Below are 26,834 nucleotides of genomic sequence, written 5' to 3' on the forward strand. Positions count from 1 at the left end.
ATCTCTGTAGAGTAGTGACAAGGTAATCCCATAACAAAACATTTCTCCAAATTATTAACTAAATTATTCTACGAGACAAAATATACGTTGCCCTGTCTGTCTTGTTTTTCATGCCCTTCCTGTTCTCTGTACTAAGGAACATTTCATTACCAGCAGAATTTGCATCCAGAGCATTTCGTGAGGCATTTACTGACCAAGAAGTGGATGCTTCCTGTTGCTGTCTCTTTGGTATGTTTGTATCATTGTCCTCTTTGGCTTGGTAACTAGAGGGGGGGAAAGATTGCAGCGATGAAGCATGGACTAAAAGGATAATAAGTAAAATTAAATGTAACATATGCAGATAAACAGTATCATTACAAGTAGAAGAAACAAAGGGCTGCTGATTTGATTATATGTAACAGACTGATAAAACATTGCTTTTGTATATGGGTATTAAATGGGTAGGGTCTTAAGTGTATGTTGAACTCCAATATCCGGACAAGCAGAAATAAAGAGTCCTGAGAAAAATGTACACACACCTTCAAGCAGCTTGAGAAGCTTGTCATTTTCACTGAGAGTGTGCATCACTGCAAAGTAGGAGCAGATCATTTTCATTAAACATACAATTTAATAAAAGTCGCAAACAAATATTGCATAGGGAAATCTTAGAATCGCCTACCTTCAGCATAGGTACATCTTTCAAGCCTACTCAACAGATCTTCAGGTAAATCCAACAACTGCAGAGATAAAATTAGGCTTTCATCCCACCAATACAAATATTGCAACAGTCTCTTTACATAGCAGACAATATGCCTGCTGTAGTCCAAAATAACACTTTGAGTGAGGAGACTAAAAAAAAAAAACTCAACTAAAATTGTGGGCAGGTAAACCAAAACAATGAGCTTAAAGAAAATATGACGTTCCATAGAGTTAAGAGGAACCGCAGAGTTGGGCGTTTATTCTTTGTGGGTTTTCACTTCGAGCGACTCCTTTCACATACAAGTAGTTATGTGATCCATTGTTGATATAAAATTATTAAATATAGCTGCTTTTACGTTTCAATAGTCATTCAAAATTACTGTATGATTCCAGAGCTCCAGGTACAAACCTGTAGTTGTCCGGGCCCCCTTTCTTTCACTTCCTTTATGACCTCAGGTCTCAGAAAGATTCTCGAATCCATGCTGGGTATCCAGCCGAAATTCAGCATGTTGGGGTTTGTGTAGTTCTAAAATACAAAATACTAATTAAAATGTGGTTCCAAATGTTAAGCATTGGTTCATTTTTATGATGTTCAGCACTTACAAAGTAGTTTCTGAAATGGTCATTAGAAGAGAGGTGGTGTTTAATCATGTCTGGTGGACGCTTTTCCCCACAGACATGGCACAGGTAAAAATGTTTGTCTGTCTCTGGACTGAAACACAGAGTCATCAGAGACAAGCCTGGAAGAAAGTACATTTAAAATAGAATAATTATTTCAAACATAATTCATCTTTTACATCTTTGATATCTGAAAATGGATCAAGGAGACTTCACAGATGACTGATTCAGAGGTCTTCAGATTAGATGCAGCTTTATTCAGATAGATAACACGCACACTCAAGTGGGAGAAACCGTCTCATACACAGATCAGGCACAGACCAGTTTCTCACTGAACACTAAGTTAACAGACTCCTTTATACTGTTTGGCCTCACATCTGGAGAAGCAGTTGTCAATCACATAATCATAACAACTTAGGGCCCCATCCTAAGGTGGTCTCTGATGTCAGTTAGACCACCTCTAAGGTCCTAGGTGAAGATTACATATCTTGTTTTTCAGCTCTCCGCACGAAACATAATTACACCTGGAGAATATGAGTTCTCATGGCATTCGATACCGTCATGGTGTCATACCCAGAGGTTTCCCATGATCATCACCACTCGGGTCCCTCACATCAACATCAGTTGGCAAGTGAGGTTCACACACATAATAACCCTATATAATATATTGTATAAGATATCTTTGAAAGCATGCAGACTTAATGTTCAACCTATCAATCTTCAGCAGTAATATACATTGTGTCACAGGTTTACATTTGTTTTAATGAGAACAATCCTATAGGTCCAATGTCCATCTGATGCCTGATACACTGCTTTAAGCTACAAATGATATACATTTTTATGAGCCACCAACTAAAAAAAAATATTATTAGTAAGACAAATATTTACAAGTCATAAAGACAAGCACAGAGAATAATGTGTCCTTTTTCCCTTCAGCTATGATAATAACTTATGTAATACTGTGTCAACATAGATTTCTAGTTTGTTAAATAAAAGACTGTGCTTTAAAATGTAGAGTATACAATATAAGTATGTTGCCACATTAATATAGAAGCAAAGATTCAGCTAAGACTAAAATTGAACAGAAATTTTACTCATCAGGTGCACAATGTTGCCATATTTCTCATATTGCTGTCAATCATACTCTGCAACAGTAAAGGAGTGGTTGGTCTCCTGTTGGGATGCATGAGAAAAAAGGGTAAACTACCAGCAAACTCAAATACATTTTACTAACCTATGACGGGTTGTTTGATGTCACGCCTGGCACGTGGATGGATCATAATTAGGTAGGGAAAGAAGCCTGTAGAGTATTCATAACAATGGAAGGAAAGATGATTACGCTTGAGCTACTCAGGACAGCCTACATTACTTCAATCTTAACTTTAAATAAATGGGTCCAGTGATGTACATTGGCCATTGATGTGACATTCGAATTTGTTAATTTGTGCGTTTTATTTGTGTTTTAACCTTCTCAGTCTAAATAATAGGCCAAAGGTATATGAATGCTTACAACAACCTAAGTTATACACTATATAAAAGAAGTGGATGTAGCCACCGTTAGGGGTGGGAATCACAGGTTACCTCACGATACGATACATGGCTCACGGTACCGATAATTTCACAATACAGCAATTGCAATAATCAATATATTGCTAGACAATCCTATAATGCTACACAACGATATTATGAAAAAAACAACAAGGAAAGATAAACGATTAAACATGAGATTCATTAACGAATCCAGGTATTTTGCTAGAACCCATCGTTAGGGGTAATGTGCGAAACAATGCAGTAATGTGTTAGCAAAGGCAAGGAAGAAGAAGGCCGTTAGCAAGGAAAATATCAATGTAAACAATGCAGGTTTCAATATTTACAACAATAACAAAAAAAAACAAAAAAAAAAACAAACAAAAAAAAAAAACACTGAATGTAAACAGGAGTTTTGTTTGCAAGCACCAGGGTGCAAAGAAGCATGCTTACCGAGACCCCTGAATGTATCTAAAGAAGAAGTGAACAAGTAAGAAAAAAAAGAAGATTCATATTAATTCTGTCAGGTCCATTAAAGTCAAGAACACAGACAATAAAAATGCTTTAGGAAATTTTATTGAATAAATTACAAATTAAATTCGGCGGTATGGCTCTGTTCACAGGAGTCCCCTGACCTTTCATGAGCACCATGAAAAAGCAGAGAGTCAGGGGGACAGCAGCAGCAGCAGCATTAGGGGACGCTCACACAGTTTAAGACTGGGAGAGCTAAACTATTCCCCCATATGAACAGAGCAGCAACGATGACATAGAAGCAAATGCCACATTATACACGACAAGGTGGAGAAGTGGAGGAGGTGGGTAGCATAGATGCGAGCAGCAAGCAGTTAGGAGCAAACTAAAGCAGCTTAAGTAGGGCGCCCTGTTTGAGTGTAGCTATTTAGTAGGGAGGGGAGTTGACCAGCTGATGCGCTGATGCAGATCAGCTGTTGCAGCTCAGCTGATGCGACCGTGTTGTTGGCCAATAGCGGTTAGCAGCGTCTTGACTACTTGGCCTGCCAGAACTGACGCTGACGCTCAATTAACTTGACCTAATCTGAGGAACAAGTTTCCGACACACGTTTTGCGTATTAGGACACCCATGAAGGTGGTTTCAGTATATTCCAGTGATCAACAGGTGATGCTAAACAGGGTTGGGGTTTGATAGCATTTTATCGAATCTGAATCCTTTGCCAAACAAACAGGAGGGAAAAGAAGAAGCAGGCTTACCCCGACCCTTGAATGTATCTAAAAAGAAATAGGAAGGGGAAAAAAGATTAATGGAAATAATTTTGAGTAACACGTTTCCTCATGCAGGAAACAAGAAATATAAATATGAATTACCTTTCTGGAAGACCTCTGACATTTTCTGTTGGTAAAAAACAGAGGAAACATGCAGAGGTGGTGTATTATTGCTGAGGCAAATGTAGCAAAAGAAATATGGAGACTGCCTTATGATACAGGAAACTGGACTAACTGAGTCAAACACAGGACTGGTCTTTTCTCTCCAATGGCTTCCAGATTTAACTAAACAGTTAGCCAGCTTACTTCTAATGTGGTTCATGAGACCGATCTACAGACAGATCTAGACAGAAGTATTGACCTAAAGCCTGGAGAAGTACTTTTCCTTTGTGTCCTATTTTGCATAACACCACATGACAATCTTGGCCATGATGTAAAAGCGTGAGGTGTGAGCGGAAGTCTAACCCACGAGGGAAGTGGCAGAATGCCTGATAAGGTAGAAAACAAAAAAAGCTAAACTTGTTCCACTAGATAAGCAAAAAGGATGGGGCATGGCAGAAGGTGGGGACATTTGTGACTTGTTTATTTCACACTATAAAATGTAATGTTAAGTGCTCACGTATCTAGTCTTTCCCACATGCTTATGCAGTGACTCTTGCTTGCAGGCGATACAAAAGTATTCTCAGGAATTAGGGACAAAGACAGATATTGTGTTGAGTATTTCAGTACCATCATCTCACCAACACTAGACAGCATTAGGTTTTCTGATTGCCACGACAGAGTTTGCCTGTTCTACATATGTTGTTTACCAACAGGCCAAAGACATGCGGTCAAAGGTCCCATATTATGCTCATTTTAAGGTCTACGTGTATTTTGGGGTTTCTACTAGAACATGTTTACATTAGGGCTGTCAATCGATTAAAAAAAATTAATCTAATTAATTACATACTCTGTAATTAATTAATCGAAATTAATCGCATACATAACTGACTGTGCCTGGACCGATACTTTTTAAGAAAGTAAAAAAAGAAAAGAAAAAAAAAAGGGTACTAAACAACAGTTGGTGACATTAAAGAACGGCTTGTTTATTGCTAAGGCCATATGGTCAAAATGAAATGATTTAATAATAATGTATAACAATAACAATAACTTATTTCACTAGTAAATTGCTGTTGAACGACAAAAACAACCACCAGGTGGGAAAAGGACATTTACAATAACTTCAAATGCACCACGAGGCTGTAGTTTACCAGTTTCAATGAACACAATGTCTGTGTTGTTTTTCCGATGGCTAAAACACAGTCAAACTTTACACCGTTTAGCATTAGAGAGTTGAGATGGCGCCGCATATGGCGACTCGGTGTGTCTGTGCGTGTTGCTTTAATGTGACATGCACCTACAACACCAAGACGAATTCCTTGTGTGTGTAAACGTACTTGGCAATAAAGCTTTTCTGATTCTGATTCTGTCAGCATTTTAACCGTTTTTAATCCAGCTACTAGCTAGCGGTAGGCTAACGTTAGCTGCTGTCGAGTAGTGTTAACTAGCGTCACGTGCAGCGGTGTTTGTGTTGCCGTCTGTTTCAGAGCATCAGAGAGAAGCGCAGACATATCAGTGGCACCAGATTTCGGTAGCCAGGGTTGGCAGGAAGAAGATTTTTACAAGTAAATGTTCCAATCAATGATCCAGGCAGCACATTCTCGTCTCCCTCCTTCATTTTACAGTCCAATGGTGGCTAGAACGGCTGGAATGGATTAATCTGCGTTATTTTGACAGCCCTAGTTTACATGCTTTAATGTTCAAAAAAACACTGTCTTTTCTCATACTGTCTGAATGTATAGTGAGGAAAATAAGTATTTGAACACCCTGCTATTTTGCAAGTTCTCCCACTTAGAAATCATGGAGGGGTCTGAAATTGTCATCGTAGGTGCATGTCCACTGTGAGAGACATAATCTAAAAAAAAAAATCCAGAAATCACAATGTATGATTTTTTAACTATTTATTTGTATGATACAGCTGCAAATAAGTATTTGAACACCTGAGAAAATCAATGTTAATATTTGGTACAGTAGCCTTTGTTCGCAATTACAGAGGTCAAACGTTTCCTGTAGTTTTTCAACAGGTTTGCACACACTGCAGGAGGGATTTTGGCCCACTCCTCCACACAGATCTTCTCTAGATCAGTCAGGTTTCTGGGCTGTCGCTGAGAAACACGGAGTTTGAGCTCCCTCCAAAGATTCTCTATTGGGTTTAGGTCTGGAGACTGGCTAGGCCACGCCAGAACCTTGATATGCTTCTTACAGAGCCACTCCTTGGTTATCCTGGCTGTGTGCTTCGGGTCATTGTCATGTTGGAAGACCCAGCCTCGACCCATCTTCAATGCTCTAACAGAGGGAAGGAGGTTGTTCCCCAAAATCTCGCAATACATGGCCCCGGTCATCCTCTCCTTAATACAGTGCAGTCGCCCTGTACCATGTGCAGAAAAACACCCCCAAAGCATGATGCTACCACCCCCATGCTTCACAGTAGGGATGGTGTTCTTGGGATGGTACTCATCATTCTTCTTCCTCCAAACACGGTTAGTGGAATTATGACCAAAAAGTTCTATTTTGGTCTCATCTGACCACATGACTTTCTCCCATGACTCCTCTGGATCATCCAAATGGTCATTGGCAAACTTAAGACGGGCCTTGACATGTGCTGGTTTAAGCAGGGGAACCTTCCGTGCCATGCATGATTTCAAACCATGACGTCTTAGTGTATTACCAACAGTAACCTTGGAAACGGTGGTCCCAGCTCTTTTCAGGTCATTGACCAGCTCCTCCCGTGTAGTTCTGGGCTGATTTCTCACCTTTCTTAGGATCATTGAGACCCCACGAGGTGAGATCTTGCATGGAGCCCCAGTCCGAGGGAGATTGACAGTCATGTTTAGCTTCTTCCATTTTCTAATGATTGCTCCAACAGTGGACCTTTTTTCACCAAGCTGCTTGGCAATTTCCCCGTAGCCCTTTCCAGCCTTGTGGAGGTGTACAATTTTGTCTCTAGTGTCTTTGGACAGCTCTTTGGTCTTGGCCATGTTAGTAGTTGGATTCTTACTGATTGTATGGGGTGGACAGGTGTCTTTATGCAGCTAACGACCTCAAACAGGTGCATCTAATTTAGGGTAATAAATGGAGTGGAGGTGGACATTTTAAAGGCAGACTAACAGGTCTTTGAGGGTCAGAATTCTAGCTGATAGACAGGTGTTCAAATACTTATTTGCAGCTGTATCATACAAATAAATAGTTAAAAAATCATACATTGTGATTTCTGGATTTTTTTTTTTAGATTATGTCTCTCACAGTGGACATGCACCTACAATGACAATTTCAGACCCCTCCATGATTTCTAAGTGGGAGAACTTGCAAAATAGCAGGGTGTTCAAATACTTATTTTCCTCACTGTATTCACCCTGTCTGAAACGCTCCGTTTTAGCGCCCGTCTCTTTAAGAAAATTGGAAACTTCCTTCCTCATCAAAATCCTTGTGTTTAATTTGGTTGGTGAATAGTGCAGAGTGGGAATTGTGTCCAGAAACTACTCTGAGAATAACCAGGTTAAGTGCTCACCTGTCGATGTTGGCTTGAGTGCACATGACTCTTCAAATTACACACCTTGTTGTATTTGGTGAGGCAGACCTAGAAGACAACAAAAGTGCATCAGCATTGCGAAACAGAATAAGGGACATTTGTGGATAAATACGATCCACAAATCTTGGCTCATGTAAACAAATATTCTTCCAGACCTCACTTCAAAATGGATAAATGTTTGTTATTTGGTACTGCACACCAGGAAACCTCCACCAGTATAACCAATAGCCTTACACTTTTATTTATTATTTTGTTTAGGAAACTCAAGGTCCAGTGAAACCCTAGGCCCATCACAGTAGAGTGTTGCTACATCTGAACACTGAGTTACATCCATTGAGTTAAAAGAAGTCAGTGAACAACCAATTAAAAGCCAAATTCAAAAACAAATGTGTCACACTTAAAGAGGTACAATTGTAAATGTTAAATTCCAAGTTTCAACTTGTGTACGTTTCATTATAAAGCAGACTGTGTGTGTGTGTATGTGTGTGTGTGTGTGTGTGTGTGTGTGTGTGTGTGTGTGTGTGTGTGTGTGTGTGTGTGTGTGTGTGTGTGTGTGTGTGTGTGTGTGTGTGTGTGGGTAAACAATAGGATAAAGTAGAAAAAGAGGAAGGGAGGGGGGAAGTTGGTTTTGCTGGTCTTTCACATGGCTTTCAGTCTCAGCCCAGTAAATGAAAAAGAAATGTGGAAATGTGACTTTCAAATGTATTCACTTTAGAATTTTAGGCTCCACAGCACTGTGGAGTAAGGTCTGGCAATGTGAGACTAGGGTGGAGCTGACAGCTATGCTGCTCTGATTCTTCTGACTATTGTTATAAGATGTCTCTCGTGAGTATCTTAACTTCATGGAAGTGTGATACTAAGTTGCTGGAGTACCCACTTAAAGCTGTGGTAGGCACTTTTTTTGGCATTGTTGGGCAAAAATTCCGTAATAATCTTTCAGCATATTGTAATTCAAGTGGTCCGAGAGAAAAGTAGGTGTCTGCACCTCCTCTTAGCTCGGTTTCCGGACTTTAGATAATCTAGCCTTGACGGGTCATTTCAGAGAAAGAGTTCCTATTGTTTTTTCTGTACATGCACTGCCTGGGCGACAAAGAGGGGAGAGGGATGAGCTTAAGGAAGAGATCTCACTCTACTCAAATTCTGGCGTTTTTTGAATAAAAATAATTACATTTCATTATTCTGACTTTGATGTATTCATTTGCAAAATTACCTTCATTTCTTGCACTAGGGTTGACAATACTACAGTTGATTTCTGTCTAATTGGCAATGGCTCTAGTTAGAGGGCAGGAAGTTTCATTTTTAAAGAACAACATGCAGGTTGAATTTATAACTGAATTTATACTTAATATTGTCTGAAGAGGTATTTTAAAAATACATACTGTATGTAGAAATTAATGTTACACAAAACCTAAAACCATTTAAGCTAGGCTCTGAAATACGCCTTTCCCGCTAGCAACGCGTCACGCGACATAGGCAGAGGCAAATAAGAGCTCGCGCTCTACTCTCTTTGTGGATGTAGTTAGAGCAGTGGTGAGATACAGAGCGAGATATAGAGGAAGTTTTAGAGAAGCCATAATGGTAGATTATTGTTTGTGCTGGTTGCACAAATTCCAGCCTGTCAGGACATTGTGTCCATCATTTTCTTTGTAGGAAAAGCAAGGCTTTTCGGTTTTTTGGGTGCGTTTTGTGCAGGTGAAGAGAAGCAGACTTCGCTGCCGCATCTGTCACCACACACTCCGTCATTTGTGGCGCTCATTTCACTCTGGAGAGTTATCGACCTGGAGATTTCTTGGAGTCTGCTTTGGTTTTATTTCTCTTTTTATTACTGATCCAGTTGGTAACTAAGCTTTTATCCTATTTTTGGGTGTGATTTTGAACCTCTGTGTTTTCAGATTTTGGAGTGCAGCCAGCAATGAAGGGACAGATTCACCTAGCACTGTAGATTTTGAAGATACAGAGGGCTTCTCTCTACAGGATCCTGGACCATTAGTGCTTCATCGTGGGTCACAGTGCAACATTCATCAGGTAGTGTAACTTTATCATTAGCTGTATATGACACATAAACGTTTACAAATTACTTCTAATGGTAGAAAGAAGACATTTTATATTGGACTGTATTAGGTTGTGCATGCGTTGTGACCAGTGCTGGGTGTAACGTGTTACAGTAACGCAACTACTTTTTCGGGTAAAAAGTAGTGTACTACTACTGAAAATTTGGTAATGAAACGTAGTTCCTTTTTCAATTCGGCGCAACGTTACTTTTCCCAGGGACAGATTTGACAGCGACAGCCTTCTCAGCTGCGCGCTCACAAGCTCCACACGGGACGTGACAGAGGCTGGTAGCAGAGTAATCATGGCAAGCGAGTTAGCAGCCAAAGCTAACTTTTGAGAGCGTTTTAGGCTTCGTGGCTTTTTGCTGGACGGCGCTCTGAGCCAGGCAGACACAAAGCTGACAACCTCACAGATGGATGCGGTGGAGATGGCCTCATACATACACGCAGCGGACCGCTGTGGACTTGTGTCGGTTGCACGGACATGCAAGAAAAGAGGCTGCATGTGTCTACGACAATGCACGGACCATCGTGGCTGTGCAAGTCGATACAGACATTACATACACTAACACCGTGTAACGCCGATGACCCGCGCTGGACTCGTTCATAATGAGTCAGCCGTCACTCTGTGAGTAGAGAATCCAGTCTGCAGTGGAGTTCAGACACTTCACTGATAAACCAGAGATTGGCTTTATGGTCAAAGATAGTTTTTGTATAACTAACTTCAGTCTCTGCCAGAGACGCCTGCTTTAAAAGGTAACGTAAAAGTAACGAGTAACGTAAAGTTACTTTCCATAGGAGGTAACTAAGTAACGGATTACTTTTTTAAGAAGTAACGAGTAAACACTACTTTTTAAAAGTAACTTCCCCAACACTGGTTGTGACCACTGACTATGATGTTGTACAACTGTCAACATGAATCTATTTTTATCTTTGCTGTTCAGGTAAAGGCTGAAATGGTTAGGGTGGGGACTCAGACTGAATGGTTTGAGCAACAAATATCAACTCCACTGCCCAGTCCTGTCCAAAGTGAGGACGAATCATCCTCTGATGTCATGTTCTGATCTGTCATGGATCCCAGACAAGGAGATGAGTAGTGAGTCATCTGATGAGGAGAATCCAGAAGAGCCAATACAGGAATCTCTCAATGACCCCAAGTAAAACAATGAATACCTATTTTTATTTTGATTGTGTGTCCACAAATTGTGTCATAGTCAGCATTAATGAGCATTCTCCTTTTCTTTTTCCAGTGTGGCTGACAAGTTCATTGTTTGCCTAAGCCACCTGTTCACCATTTGCTCGGTCTGTTGTGGGAAAACCCAGGGACAAATAGAGTACCAGGAAGGCCATGATTCAACTCCAGAGGAATATTGGTATTAGTAGTTGTATTCATTTCCTGTTTCATATACATTGTCAGGCCTGCACAGCATTTGGCTATCAGCGTTAATAGCAGAATCAAAATATGCTGCACCGAAACATGCCAGCCTGCAATCTTCTACTCGGCGGTGCCATTCACTTTTCGGGCTGCATGGCTACTCAGACCATCAGAACACTGAAGCTGTTTGGCCTGCAGTGCATCAGTGCAAGCTCTTTTTTCCGCCAACAGCACCGCTACACAATTCCTGTAATCATGCAGGCCTGGCAGAATGAGCAGAGAGGGATCATCAGAGAGCTGAAGAAGATTGGGGGTGGACTGATCCTCTCTGGTGACTGCAGGTAGTACGATTCAGCGTCTATTGCTGATACAGAAAACAGGCCAAAACAGTATTAACGGATACATAAAGTGTCTGTGATTTTTGTTTCCATTAACCTAAAAATACCTGTCTTTGACATTCATAGATCAGACTCTCCAGGACATTGTGCCAAATATGGAACGTATTTGATTGATTGAAGACCAAATAAACAAGGTTTTGGATCTTCAACTTGTCCAGGTAGGTTAATATCCTAGACACAAATCAGGTGTCAGGTTTAAAAGCTACCGATATGACCAAATCTTTTTTTTTTTGTTAGAGAGCTCAGAAGTCCCAAGCAGCAACTGGTGTGAGATAGAAGGTCTGAAGCGCAGTGTGCGGTTCCTGAAGGACCAAGGCATGCAGGTGTCAGCCCTAATAACCGACAGAAATCGCCAGGTAAAGATGCTTGGACAGACCAATATAGATAGATGGATTTCGATATCGGGCTGATATGGAAATGTTGGTGGAGACTTCAACAGATGACGATTCCGAGGATTTTAGATCAAATGCAGCTTTATTCAAACAGCAAACAAACTCTCATGACAAGGAGACACCTTTTGTTAACACACTGCTGCGTGCACAAGCATGACTGACTTGAACACCAGAATAATTCCGTTTTATACTCTTTTGTCCTCACACATTCCAATCTATCTATTCCTGTGGAACAGTTTTACCTTCAAACTAATACTTATATGGAAGTTACTTCTAATAGATTCACACATTCCAGTCTAGTTATTTCTGTGGAACACTGGTACCTTCAAAACTAATCCTTATATGGAAGCTCCTTAGAATAGATGAAAAACCTTTTAACACCTGCCTGCTGAAATACCCAACCTATCAGACGTCTATACCATAACATCTACTGTAAAAAAAGACAAACATGCAACATTTACACCCGACAATCTTGACTTGCACAGAATCACTTGAAGTACATAAATATTCTCATTCTTTATGCGTTGCATGTTTTAGTTTGCTAAGTGGGTCCGTGAGGAGTTGTGTCCAGAAGGAACAAGCCATTTCTACGACATCTGGCATATTGGGAAAAGTATGTAACGTAATGTTGGTACCGTAGTTTTGCTTAGTTTGGATGTTATTTGTGATTCTATTAGCTTGTTCGATATTTCATGTTTCTGCTCTGGAACAGGTCTACAAAAAGCACTGGATACTGTGGCCAAGGAGAAGGATTGCGAGGACCTGAAGCTATGGAGACCTGCCACCAGTGCTTAATTTGTAAAGTGGGAGGTCCCGGAGCGCAGGGGGGGGGGGGGGGGTGGATCCGGCGACTCAAAACGGGGCTTGGAGGTAACGGAACCAAAACAAAAATTACACCTGCCTACGTAGCTTCTCTGACTAAAAAAGCCTAAACAACGCTGTGTGTACATCAGGGCAATGTTTATTTTTATTTCAGAACGTGCACTGCATCGGTGCGAAATGTAAAAAAAATTAAAAATACACTGCAACGATCGTTTTCAAAAGCAGCAACTATCCATCGGACAATTAAAACATAAAACCCACCGTGGTCTCCACATTCTTGATCGGCAGAAACGATTTTTGCTTGTTTGGGATCCGACTTGGCCAGTCGGCGTATTCGAAAAAGTTAAGCAAACTTTGTTGTCTTTTTGACATTTTTATCCTCAACCAGCACAAGCGCTTGTGTCACTTGAAGTGCAGCGCCGCGCTGTTGAAGTGCCTCCCCTCCCTCCGTCCCTCTCCCCGCTCTGTCTTACCCTGAAAATTCACCTCAAAACGCATTGAAAATGCAAACACAAGACTTTTGTGGAACTCCAATGGGGAATCAAGACTAACAAGACAGATAACAACATTGAACACTACACAAACAGTAGTTTATTTTTTTCATTTAGGCGACTAATTTTTCATGGTGACACAGGAGGTGCCGGAAGGTAAATAAAAAAGATTACGGATCCAACGTCGGAGGTGCCGGAACATGTTCCGGCGTGTTCCGGCGTGTTCCGGCTCAAATTAAGCCCTGCCCGCCACCATAAACCATTTAATACTGGACTGCATCTTCCACCCCAAATGGCGATCCCGATAAGATGGAGGCCAAGTGGCAGAGCATGCTGAACCATGTTCAGGATATACATGAACACAGCTACCCTTCATTTCCGCAATGTACACACCCACCTCTGGAAGGAGAGGGAAGAAACAAGCAGTGGCTTGAACCAGGTACAATAGTGTACAATTGGGGTCAGAGGTCAAATTTTCATTGTGCGTGTCAAAGATTTGTTTGAGTATGCTTACCAATTGCCTTAGAGATGTAACGCATAACCATTTGTAGAGGAAGAATGACAAATTCTGCAGGTCCCATCACATCTGAATTCTAAATTTGTTCAACAACCTTATTCCTGATGAAAAGTAAAAAAAAAAAAGTGAACTAAATGTAATCATGCCTTGCCAGTGTTTGTGATAATAATAATAATAATAATAATAATAATAATAATACACTGTTTTATACAGGATCAACAGCTGCGATGAAGTTGGAAAGTGTTGCTTCCAGAATGCCCTGCTGAAGGATATTCAACGGCTCTCACAGGAACACCAAACATTTTCCTTGGAGGCATTCCATTCTTTAATCCTGCACTTTGCGCCAAAGCACACCGGCTACTCTTTTCTTGGAATGTACAGCAGGTAAATGTTGATGAAGGTTAATGGATGAATATGGCTACAGCTAATGCAGTCTAACACGGCAGCCAAAACCTCATTGAAAAAGCATCATTACAACAGCATCACATAGCCTACTGTCCGTAGAAAAGAAGAAAAAAAAAAAGAAAAAAATCATGAAATCGAATCATCGCCTCTTGAAACATTTTTAACCTTACTAACCTCATGCTGGAATGTAATGTGTTGCTGGTGTATCACACCACATTGGTTTAGTTGTGGTACATAATACTCAAAGTGTACCTTTTTCCTACAGACTTCTCTTAGCGTCCTTCCACTTCCACAGACGTAGCCCAAACAAATAATGGTGAGGCACGCTATGCAGTTCGTTACCCCCGGTTTCGTAAGGGTGGCTGGGTCATTCCACCCATAAAAGAGAAACCATCATACGGTGAGCAGTTCCATTCAGTTTCTAAAAGATCATTTTTAGGTGACTCAGTCAATGAATTAACTATTTCACTGAATGTGATCTCAATATTTGTTTCCCTCATCAAGAATATGCATCGACCCTGATGATCTCACTGAAAGAGGGATACATAAGGTCACCACAGGCTCTCAAAGAAGACAGCACCATCCTGTCCTCAGCTGCACCTGCCCCTCTTTCCACGCATCACAAGATCGTCAAGGATGAGGCAGTCGGTCACCATCTTGAACGTCATTCACGTTTTAAGTCCTAGTTACTACCAATGAAATTATAAATACATTTTATACAACACACTTTGTGTGATTGTGTGTTCATTTTGTAAAAAAAAATATTTTTATTGATTGCCTCCCATATGGGGCCATTGGAAGCCTCTGTATGTCCCTCCTTCCTCTGAAAACTGCCTCCTAATTGCGGCCACAACACAAGCAGGTATCGCCTTCCTGATCTCCCTGCCCAGAAACTGTGTGTGTATCGGAATTGCCTAGAGTAATGATAGGGGTGCAATCTTGATATTGATAATCCTGTTAACATAGTCAATACGATCAAGAGTGATAGAAGTATTTGATGTAACATTTTCTGTTATTCTATTCCATAAAAGGTATGTATGCACATCGGAGTTTAAAAATCTGCTAAACCCTCAGCATCAATAATGCACATAATTTTGACACAAAGTTTATGTTATTTGTGTAGAAAACTGACGACTATAATAGAAGTGTATAATAATATAATAGTGTTATAAATTAGTCTTGTCTAAACATACTCTGGTATGTTGGCTTGGAGAGGGCTATGCTCCTGCCTGAAGTTGAGGTATGCTACCTGCAGCGAGAATGGGTTGAGGCAGCAGGCATCAAAGCCGGGATGGAGCGTCAGGCACAGGGCATGGAATTAACACCCGACCACCCGCCAAATGCGGGTGAATTTTGCAATTGGCAGGTAACATTGTCAATCTACCTGCCACACTGGCGGGTTGCCAATGACAATTGAGTGATTCAGACGCGTAACTATCGGTAAGCAGGGTACACGGTTGCTTACGGGCCTGGTCCAATCAGGGGCCCGCATCACTGGAAGACATTGATTGACAGCCGGGGCCCCCTATCGCATTTTCATTACTCACACAATCCCAGCAGTCCCACGTGCAGCCACTGACCAAGCGGGAGTGAGAACGGGAAATTAATTTCCTAGTTTCTGATATGAAGACGAGACGTGTGTGTGACTCGAACATCTCACATTTACCAACAAAACATACAGCGAAAGACCATGCAAAACATTTCAGACCGTCCTGCCAACCTCTATACATTTTAACATCAATGTACGCTGTAACGTTTTTTCACTCTAAAGTCAGCGCCTGCTGTTTCAATCTGTCGGCTCTCTGCAGCGGGCTGGGCTGCTCCATTTCCCCCGCGACTGACGCGCACGCGCGGTGGATGCAGGAAAAAAAACGCAGATGAGGCCTACAGGATGACTACGCTCGTTATTGTAAGTGCAATGATAAGTTAAAGTCCAATAAGTACTTTATTAAACCATATGAATGTGTGTCCCAGCCCAGGATAGGAAATTAACTAACAATGTATAGATCAAAAAGCCACCGACAGTGACAGATATGTTCATATTTGATTCATTCAATAAATTATTATTTTGTGTTTTAAATCCACCGGCCTTTTTCATATTTTACCAACATTTGCAGAATCCTGAGCCTTTTTGGTAAGGTTCCTAATCTCAGCCCAGAGTAATTAATTAATAGTAATAAGTATTATTCTCCCCAAAACAAGTTTCCTTTTTATTATTTTTAAGAACTATACAAAAATTCATGCGTTATGGTGCACATTCACCAGTGTTTTGTTGTTGTGGTGCGCGTAGGCTACTCCTGATTTTGTCAGTCATCTCATATATTCAGTGGCGTAACAAGCCAACACCGGGCCCCTATGCAGGATTATCAAGGCGGGCCCCCCTACTACAGCACGTGATGATGGCGCAATGTCCACGAGTAGGCTACCATCAATAGGACAGGATAGGATCATAGAGACACAGCAATTCCTGTTTTTCACCTTTATGACGCAAAAAAAAAAAAAAACTGGCTGGTAAAAAGTCCCTGTGGCAGGTGGATTTTTAAATCCAGTGGTCAAAAAAGTTAACTTCATGCCCTGGTCAGGCAGGTAATGTCCGTGGCCGGGACTAAACCTTCAACTAGTGCCTAGTAGGCATCCACCTCTCGACAACACATGCTGTCCACCGCCGACGCCATAGCCTCACAACGTCCGCACAAGCACCTAGCCAACAAAACGATTATCAGCCATCAGAGAAACCCTTGCCTCTCTTCCTAATCTGCCCCTTTCTCCCTCCCTCTTGCACTGGATTTTTGTAGACACCGTGAGATGACTGTTAGACTGTTGTTATTGTAGCTTAGGTATTGACATTATTTATTTATGTTGTTATGGCATGGTCATTAGTCACTGTAGCTAGTGCTAACCCGCTTGGATGGACTGCACAGTCCCTGTCTCAGCGTTAAAATCTTAGGTTGTAGAATATGAGAAGACAAAACGTTGCTGGCTTAAATTAAGACAATCTACATGTATGTTTAATCAAGTACAAGGTCGAAAGTATGTTTGCTAAAGCGGATTTATTGCATAACACCAAGGTACTAGCCCTAGATGAACCAGCGTTAGCCACCGTGCTACAGTAACTCACCAAGTCACTTGCCCGATTCACCACTGTTTTTTGTTGACACCACAACTCTACCTTTCTCCTCTGCCCATTGTTCCTCCCCCTGATCTCCCCCCTAATCTCCCCCTGGCCTCTATCTCGCCTAGGAGGCTCATAATTATAGGCCATTGGAGAGCTCGGTTTCTTCATCCACGTCCATTGTAATTTGAGCTTGAACTTACCAGACTCACTTCCGGTCTGTGATTTATAGGTGAGGAAGTTATTTTATCACAATTTTATCTCAAAATATCGTTTATGGCATAGTTATATATTTCTCCAGTTTTAAAAATCTAGTTGTTTATCATTAATATGTACACTATACTATATATGAGTGTCCAACCTGCATGTTGCTCTTTAAGGATGAAGTCTCCAATGTTATATTACTGCAAGAAAATGTGCGCTTCTTACACAGTACTTTGCCTTGCAAATAAAAAAGGAGCTGAAACCCAGCAGTGAACAAATGCTGTTCCTGTGTGGTTTGTTTACGCAAGCTGCTGATTGCCACCACTTCCCCAATCAGGTTTTAACGTCATTATTAGCACTCAGGGGCGTAGCACAAAATTCTGGGCCCTGTAGAAAGGCATTTTCTATGGGCCCCTCCCCCGCATCCACGGCTATTCATTCTAGCATCTTTTTGGGCCCTCCTCACATGAGGGCCCTGGGTACTCAGTCCCCTTTTTCCCCCCAGTCCGACGCCCCTGTTGGCACTGCAGTGATGCGGCTAGGACCAATGGGGCTTTATTGCACCAAGGTTCGTAACCAATAATATGACGTTAAATCACACCCTCTAGTGTATGTTGCGATTAATTATAAAAATAAAAAAATTCTAATCCCTCCCCGTTTTAGTCAGCCAGCCAATTTAAGCTAACGTGAGCTTTGTAGAGATCGTGGGATTTCCCAAACTGAATAAATACCGCACATATAAAACACAAAACTGCTTTGCTAGCTCAATCTTGTAACTAAAACATCTGCAGACTGTCCATCGACAGAGTTGTATTTGTATTTATTTATTTATAAAAGGACAACACACATTAATCAACATTTCTGTAAATGTGCCAGTGTTAGCCAGCCAGCTAATTTTCAACTATAGTCCTTTGGCCAGATGATTTTAGACCAGAGCAGCAGGAAGCAGCAAGATATTAGTGCAGGTTAAACTACACAGACAGAAGTCAACGAGACATTAGTACAGATTAAACTACACAAGCAAGAGTCAAGACACCATACAGACAGCTAAAACAACAGAAAAGCTTTCTCAGCTTGCCATGCAGTGCCACAGGAAGCATCAAAACCCCAGCACAGCTACACATCAAACAGTATCCACCTTCAGCATAGGAAGCCATGCAAACATCAGAACACATAGTAACATAGACCTAATCCATCTTCTAACACCGCTCAACCATGCAAAGCCGTAACAGCAGTAATGAAAAGATGATACTAGGCTACATCAGTCGTTAGGTATGCGTTAATATTACACTGATTGTTAAGACGGTAAAATATTTAAAATACAATTTAATTTTTCATACATCCCCAAAAAAAATGCAGGGCGAGTTAAATTTGATACCGGGCAAGATATCAACACATCAAACATGTTAGCAGCAGTTTATCAGTAATAACAATAATAAATTTATATTAATATATAATATTTTAATAAAAAAATACTGGTTTAAAAATGTTCACAACTCTGACTATGCAAGAGCCAGGCCTTGAGACTTTGTGTGAAATGATGGTAGGTGGTGCAGTTTCTTATTTCATTTGGTAAAGTGTTCCACCTATTAGAGGCTCTAACAGAAAAACACGATTGACTGAAGGAGCTGGACCTGTAAGGGGTTACACAGTCCCCTCTCAGAACAGACCGAGTGGTTCTATTGTTAGAATTTTTTTGTTTTATACAATTATTATTGAGTGGTGGAGGAGCTTTGCCATTCAGGATTTTAAACATTAGGCAGGTGTCATTATATTTAATTAGATTTTCCCAACTAAAGATGCCATGTTTGTTAAGAATTTTACAATAATGATAAGTATTGTGTTTTCTGTCTAACACTTTGAGGGCCTGTTTATACAAAGAAAGAACAGGCTTAAGGGTTGTATCTTTTGCTTGCGTCCAGCTTGTCATACAATATAGTAGATGAGGGATAATCATTGAATCCAAATATAATTTTGCTGCTGAAGTTGTTAGGCAGCTTCTTATATATCTAAAATTGGCTATATTGTATTTAGTTATTCGGATTACTTTTTTCACTTGTTTTTTGAAAGACAAGTTGGAGTCAAGGATGATACCAAGATATTTGACATGAGAGACAACTTTAATATTCTCACCAGACACATAGATTTTGTGGTCACAATCTGCAGTAGAGTGTTTCTTAGAAAAAGAACATAGTTTTCTTAGCATTTAGACACAGGTGAGAATCTTGAAGCCATGTAGTTACATTTTCCATTGCTAAATTAAGTTTACGAATTACTTCTTTTTTAGTTTTTGCATGGACGTATATTATAGTATCATCTGCATACATCTGAACTTCACACCCTGTACAAATTGATGGTAAGTCATTTACATATAAGCTAAACAACAGAGATCCTAAGATAGAACCCTGGGGCACACCCATCTCATTGATCATAAAGGGTGATGTTTCATTACCCACTCTTACACACTGAAACCTATCTGGAAGATAAGACTTAATCCAATTCAACACGTTAGATGAAAAATTAAAATTGGCTAGTCTAGAAATAAGTATTTGATGATTCACAGTATCAAATGCCTTTTTAAAATCCAGGAATATAGCCCCAACAACACCTCCTTTATCTAATTTAAGTTTAATGTTTTCCAGGAGGAAGCAATTTGCCATCTCAGTGGAATGATTTACTCTAAAACCAAATTGCATAGGATGCAGTGTGTAAGGGCTAGTGTTGAGATGAGTGGTCATTTGTTCAGCAACACATTTCTCTGCAATTTTTGAGACAACTGGTAAGATACTAATAGGCCTGTAGTTGCTCACATCAGTTGGGTCCCCTGTTTTATAGACTGGGACAACTATGGCTGACTTCCAATCTTTCCAATCTTTATTTCCCTTCTGTAATTGAAGCATTTATTAACTTTGTTATTGGCTTAATAAAGGTATCTGTATGACTTTTTATAAGCATGGCATCCAGTCCAAAAACATCCTTTGATTTGGAATTTTTAAGAGAGTTCAGAGTTGTTTTTACTACAGATTCAGAGACATCTGTTAGGGAAAAGACCGGTTGAGAGACATCTATAGATGGTAAATCTTGGGGTGCAGGATAATTACAGTTTACTATTTCCTTAACAGAGTTCACAAAGTAAGAGTTAAGGAGAGTTGCTGTTTCTACAGCTCCTTTTACCAGGCAGCCGTTGTCCTTAATTTCTATCCGTTTTGTTATGTCATTTTTTGGCTTCTATAGCTACGCTTGCGAACTTCACATGTAACTTAACGTTAGCATCAGGGCTTAATTTGAGCCGGAACACGGCGGAACATGTTCCGGAACCTCCAACGTTGGATCCGGAACCTTTTTTATTGGATCCGGCACCTCGAGTGACACTATGAAAAATGAATCGCCTAAATGAAAAAAATTAATTACTGTTTGTGTAGTGTTCAATTTTGTTATCTGTCTTGTTAGTCTTTATTCTCCATTGAAGTGCCACAAAAATCTTGTTTGCATTTTCGATGCGTTTTGAGGTGAATTTTCAGGGTAAGACAGAGGGGGGAGAGGGACGGAGGGAGGGGAGGCACTTCAAGTGACACATGCGCTTGTGCTTGTTGAGATTGCTGTTAGCCTCCTTTCACTCAAGGGGGTAAGCATCTGTCAACAACCCGTAGATCCTATGGTGCCATTTTGATGCTAACAAGCACTCATCCGCCGTTAGCATCCCATTGACTGCCATTCATTTTGGTGAGTGTGTCATAACCACGCGACTTACTGTCGCATAGTAGAGGAATTACCGTATAGTACAGGAGAAGCTCGCAGGCAGTTTCGACTTATATTAGCTGTTTAAGTTTAATTACTAATGTTAACTAGCATTTTAGTTAGCAATAATTAGCCTGTGCCCATGTTATCTCCTTACATATACCTACGCTCTCCATCTCTGCAAAATTGGGAATGATTGAGATTTCTCTTGGTACAGCTACCAGAAGACTTACAACTTTCAGACAGGTTGCTCACGTCACATTCACGTCATCTCTCTCAGTTGGAGGCTGCGCAGTAACACTCAGCGCTCACCGGAAAAGTGCTTCTAATATCCTTCACTGGTCTCCGTCCAGAGCAACGGGATCTGTTGGTCCAGTTTATATACTGTCTATGGCAGGGGTGCCCATTACGTCGATCGCGATCTACTGGTCGATTGCAAAGGTAGTGTGGGTAGATCGCATGGCATTAAAAAAAAAAATAGACGTCAGCCTATCATCCATCCTCATTATGACATTTGTCACTTGATTGACATACAGGACAACCAGTCTAACGTCTGATCTTTTCTGACACACGGGTCAGCACGCATGTGCATACAACAGCGGCAAAATTCCAGCAAGCTAGCAAGTTGCCCAGTTAGTCTAAGTTATTTCTACTAAACTTAAGAAAGGGTACAAAAATGAGTGGGGGAGCTGGACCAAGTAAGAAGCCAAAAACCTACCACTTCCATACAGAATGGGAGGACTTTTTCTTCACAATGTCCTATTCGAAGTGCGTTTGCCTCATCTGCAAATCTACCATTGCTATTCCGAAGAAGGGAAACGTGGAGCGGCATTTTCGGACTGTTCATAAAAGCTACGACACTGACTTCCCTCCGAAAAGCGAACTGAGAAGGAGAAAGGTGAAAGAACTAAAATCCCAGTTGTCCGGACAGCAGGCCTTTTTCTCACGGCTTACCACAAAAGCGAAGACCGCCACCGAAGCATCGTTCTGGGTGAGTCACGTCATCGTTAAACACAAGAAATCCTTCCAAGACGGAGAGATGTTAAAAGAGGCATTCGTTGAAGCGGCTGAATCGTTGTTTGAAGACTTTAAAAACAAACCAGACATAGTATCTTCACTCAAATCTCTCCAGCTGTTAAGAAGTACAGTTACACGGTGCTGTGAAGCAATGGCCGAGGATGTGACCGAGAAACTTAGAAGGGATATCGCGGACTGCGAGTGTTTCTCACTGCAATTGGACGAGTCTACAGACGTGAGTGACACAGCCCAGTTGTGCATTTTTATTCGTATGGTGTTTACCGATATGACTGCAAAAGAGGAGCTCTTAACAGTACTGCCCATGAAAGAACACACGCGGTGAGGACATTTTTCAGTCTTTCAAAAACTTTGAGAAAACTCAGCTCCCAGTGTGCAAATTGGTGTCCATCACCACGGACGGTGCGCCCGCAATGGTTGGCTGCTCAAATGGATTTATTGCCAAGTGCAGGGAGAATTGTCATGATGTTATCATGGCAGCCCGTGCTTCTTTTTTGGTTCTGTGTTTTTGTTTGTTTTCTCTCATGTCCCTCCCTCCTGTGACAATTACTGTGAGCTGTGGGCGCGGCTTAGCTGGCAGGTGGCACCAGGTGAAGCTCATTCCCTAATCAACCTCCTGCAGTATTTAAGGCTGGCTCTGTGATCCACTCGTCGCCAGATCGTACCATCTACCAGTGTGGTATAGTTGCACTCCTGGCTCCCTGTGTTATTTGTTATCCTGGTGTTTTAGCTTGTGTAGCTAAAGTATTTTCTGTGTTTACCTCTTGTTGCAGCCTGCCTTGCTTGCTCGTACTCCTGCCTGCCTGCTTGCTCACCCCGCCTGCTCCTCTCTCTCTCTGTAAGGATTGGACTCAAACTCAATTGTTTGTTGGACTCTGGAGGAGGCCTTAGCACATGGTCAACGCCACCACTTCACTGGGTACGCTCTGGAGAGCGCACTGCACCCACCACTCACCACTGGATTCCCTCGACACAACCCTCCTTTTTGCCACCAGCACAATTATTGTATATATATTTCACTCATTAAAACACTTAATCTTGATTATTGTGTTTTTCGTCTGCTTTTGGGTTCCACCTCCTGTGCCGTTCCGTAACAAGAATGATACCTTCCGACTTCCTCAATTACCACTGCATAATACACCAACAAACGTTATGCGCAAAAATGTTCAACATGAGAGATAATGATGTGGCAATGAAGATCGCCTGTTCTATTCGCGCCAGATCTCTTCAAAGACGGCTGTTCCATGTGCATCTGGAGAAGGCGGCCTGCGACCACACTGAATTGTTGCTACACACTGACATAAGATGGCTTAGTCAAGGGAAATTCCTGCAAAGATTTCGAGAGCTCTGTGCGGAGATTAAAGAGTTTTTCCTTGTATCTAAACATACAGAATACAACCAACTAAATGACGATCAGTGGCTACTAGACTTAGCATTTTTAATCACCAACATTAAACCAACATGTTGAATGACCTTAATGTTGAGCTGCAAGGAAAAGAAAACAGTGGTCAATATGATCAGCTCAGTTAATGCGTTCAAATGAAAAATGCAACATCTGTCCTCAAAGCTGCAGCACCATGATTTGGCAAACTTCCAGAACCTCGTATCAGAACTGGAGATGCAAGGGAAGGCATGTGCGCAACTTGACATTGGATGCTACACAGAGCAGATTGAAAACTGTCTGTCAGACTTTAACAAACGGTTTCAAGACTTTGCTTTATTGGAGCCAGTCGCTACATTCATGTGCTACCCTTTTTGGGAAGATGCTGAGGTTGATTTACTTGCATCAAAAATTGCAACACTGTTTCACCTGAACTCGTCTGAAGTGGAGGACGAGATCCTAACACTACAAGCTGACATTGAGCTCAAGTCCAGGGCTCATGGACAGTTTTGGAACTTACTCACAGAGGAAAAGTACCCCAACATGAAGAAATGTGCTACTTCCTTGACTGCATTATTCGGCTCCACTTATTTATGCGAGTCAGCCTTTTCCCACATGAAGATTATTAAGTCCAAATACCGTTCCACTATGACTGATGATCATTTGGAAATGTGCTTGAGGCTGGCTATCAGCAGCTACTGTCCGGACTATGCATCCCTGGCTGATTCCATTCGGTGTAAGTCATCAGAGTGAGGTGATGACACAAAAAAAAAATGTATTGTGCAATATGGGTTAATGCAGTTATGCAGGGTACACCAACTTATATTGTACATATAAATAATTTAATATATTTATAAATAAATGTATAAATAAATATATGTTTTGCATTTTTATAGTAGGTAGATCATTTTGACTTGTTCATTTTAAAAGTAGCTCGTAAGCTGAAAAGGTGTGGTCACCCCTGGTCTATGGTTTCACTCAGGGGAAAAATGTGAAAAAGACAAAGTTTCCTTAACTTGTTCAAATCATGGATGTATTAAGAGAACGGTTCAAATACGCTGGCTAGTCGGATTCCAAACAAGCAAAAATCGTTTCCGCCAATTAAGAATGTGGAGACATTACATTTCGTACCCATGCAGTGCACGTTCTGAAATAAAAAAAAAACATTGCCCTGATGTACACACAGCGTTGTTTAGTTTTTTTTAGTCAGAGAAGCTACGTAGGCAGTGTAATTTGATTTGGTTCTGTTACCTCCAACCCCCGTTTTGAGTCGCCGGATCCACCACCCCCACTGCGCTCCGGGACCTCCCACTTTACAAATTAAGCATGCCATTTTGAGAACGTTTTAAATGTTAAGTTGACTAATCAAATTGCCTGGTCGGATCTACTTGTATAATGCAGATTCTTCCATGTAGGTGTGAAGTTATCAACATCTAAATGCTTTAGCCTTCTTACCATGATCACAACAAAATAATCTTATATTGAGCAGCTTTGACGTTTTTTTCCCTGATGCACATGGTGCAACAACAAGTGAGTCTGATGCGCGGTTGAAACCATAAGCACATACCTGGCAGCCGAAGCTGGTTTGCTCCATGATCCAAAGTTACAGCCGCCGTTAGCAAAACTTCTGTCCCAACAGGAAATTAATAGTAAGTTGTCATTTGCAGAAGTATAAGAGCAAACATGGCTACAGAGAAAAAGATAAACTACTCCGATGTGTAACCGTCGACCACGAGCTTGAGTCCAAGTGAAAATTAACCGGACAAAAGTCTGTTTTCTTCTCTTTGTTCTCCCAGGTGCCCTGCGTCCATGTTTGTGCTCAAATGATCGAACTGCGATCTGCAGCAGCTGCTGAGGACGGTGGTATTGAGAGAGGTCGTGGAGTGACTCCTCCCTCCTCTCAGTTCATCTGATTTTAGGGTCCCCGTACCGTGCAGTAGACATGCTGTCTGTGCTGCATGGACACAAACATGTAGGAAAATGAGCCAAGTGAAATACTTGTCATGCTTCTTCTACCCCACCACATTTCAGAGGGATTGTATTTTCTTTATGCATGATTACAAATGAGGATAGGACTTTATTGATCCCCTGGGCCCAGTTTTTCAAAAAATGTAATCTGGATCAAATTGATCCGGATTTGGAAATCCCATGTTTTGCTATCCAGGATCACCTGATCCATCTTACTTTTATGCCAGTTTTTTAAAGGAACATTGGATTGGATCACTGTGATCCAAATACCAAATTTCAGGATTACCAAATCCTGTTTACCAGAGCCTTAAATGGAACCAACAGTGTAGCCTACTGGCTTAGCAAAGAACAACAGGTAGGCAAAATACCGATGGCCACAAATACCCACTGTTTGTTTTAAGTTTAAGAAACAGAAACACTGTAATAAACAGAAACATTTTACATTCCTTATTTTGTTATAATGTTAAATAACAAAACAAAAACAATACACATTAAATGCGTGTTGTGTCTTACAATACTCGCGGATTGCGAGTAGGACATTCTGCTTCTGATAGATCAAGACGACTGGCTGTGAACACAATACTGGACGAATGTGATATTCTGTGCCTGCAAGAAACCTGGCTGGCGAAACAAGATTTAGATAAGTTGAACACTATACACATGAACTTCCATGGGGCTGGAGAGTCCACTACCGACCTCAGTACGAGGCTGGTTCGTGGTAGGATAGCTGGTGGTGTAGCTATACTGTGGAACATTAAATATGACTCAATGGTGAAGGTGGTGCGTTTAAATGTTGACTGGGCCGTTGGACTAGAGTGTAACTGTAATGGAAAGAAATTTACTGTTTTAAATGTTTATACTCCGTATGAATCATATGAGCATGAGGATGAATTTCTGAACAGGTTAGCTTTTATTCATTCATTCATAGAGGATAACAGCTCATCCTGTGTCTATGTTATGGGTGATTTTAATGCTGACATGTCTGATAGCAAATCCTTATTTGCAGCACACCTGCAGCAGTTCTGTAATGAGTCTAAATTAATTTTATCGAGTAAAGCTCTGTTGCTTGACACAAGTTTTACCTACGTTAGTGAAGCGTGGCACACAACATCTTGGTTAGACCATATTGTGACCACAGCTGATGCTCATGCCTCACTGGGTAATGTGGAGATTTGTTATGAACTTGCCATCTCTGATCACATACCTATTGCTGCACTGATAGATGTTGAGAATGTTCCCCTGCTGTCCAGAAATA

General features: G+C 41.1%; 1 protein-coding gene and 2 long non-coding RNA genes across 8 annotated transcripts in view; 2 read left to right on the forward strand and 1 right to left on the reverse strand.

The window, feature by feature from the left end:
* The window catches only part of LOC116067032, a 48,889-nt gene extending 23,428 nt beyond the window's left edge, over positions 1-25,461 (reverse strand). For 4 of the 6 annotated variants that reach the window (XM_031323316.2, XM_031323317.2, XM_031323315.2 and 1 more), the window contains exons 1-11: positions 25,179-25,461; positions 7,670-7,738; positions 4,165-4,189; positions 4,051-4,068; positions 3,277-3,294; positions 2,531-2,596; positions 1,282-1,418; positions 1,088-1,204; positions 659-716; positions 519-566; positions 195-263 (exon numbers count right to left, since the gene is read on the reverse strand). In XM_031323316.2, coding sequence (XP_031179176.2) covers positions 195-263; positions 519-566; positions 659-716; positions 1,088-1,204; positions 1,282-1,418; positions 2,531-2,596; positions 3,277-3,294; positions 4,051-4,068; positions 4,165-4,189; positions 7,670-7,738; positions 25,179-25,205 — 652 coding nt within the window. In that variant the 5' untranslated portion in view covers positions 25,206-25,461. Of the gene's footprint in view, positions 1-194; positions 264-518; positions 567-658; positions 717-1,087; positions 1,205-1,281; positions 1,419-2,530; positions 2,597-3,276; positions 3,295-4,050; positions 4,069-4,164; positions 4,190-7,669; positions 7,739-25,178 lie in introns of those variants that run through there. The other 2 variants (XM_031323318.2, XM_035993470.1) reach the window with 2 other exon arrangements.
* LOC116067034 lies at positions 10,625-12,693 on the forward strand. The gene is made up of 6 exons (XR_004109092.2): positions 10,625-10,898; positions 10,992-11,457; positions 11,581-11,672; positions 11,754-11,870; positions 12,444-12,519; positions 12,619-12,693. It is a non-coding gene; the product is annotated as an uncharacterized LOC116067034 (long non-coding RNA).
* On the forward strand, positions 13,388-15,441 carry LOC116067036. The gene is made up of 4 exons (XR_004109094.2): positions 13,388-13,658; positions 13,950-14,120; positions 14,407-14,541; positions 14,646-15,441. It is a non-coding gene; the product is annotated as an uncharacterized LOC116067036 (long non-coding RNA).
* Positions 25,462-26,834: the final 1,373 nt, after the last annotated feature.

This window comes from Sander lucioperca, chromosome 16, assembly GCF_008315115.2.
Source record: "Sander lucioperca isolate FBNREF2018 chromosome 16, SLUC_FBN_1.2, whole genome shotgun sequence".
NCBI classification, from domain to species: Eukaryota; Metazoa; Chordata; class Actinopteri; order Perciformes; family Percidae; genus Sander; species Sander lucioperca.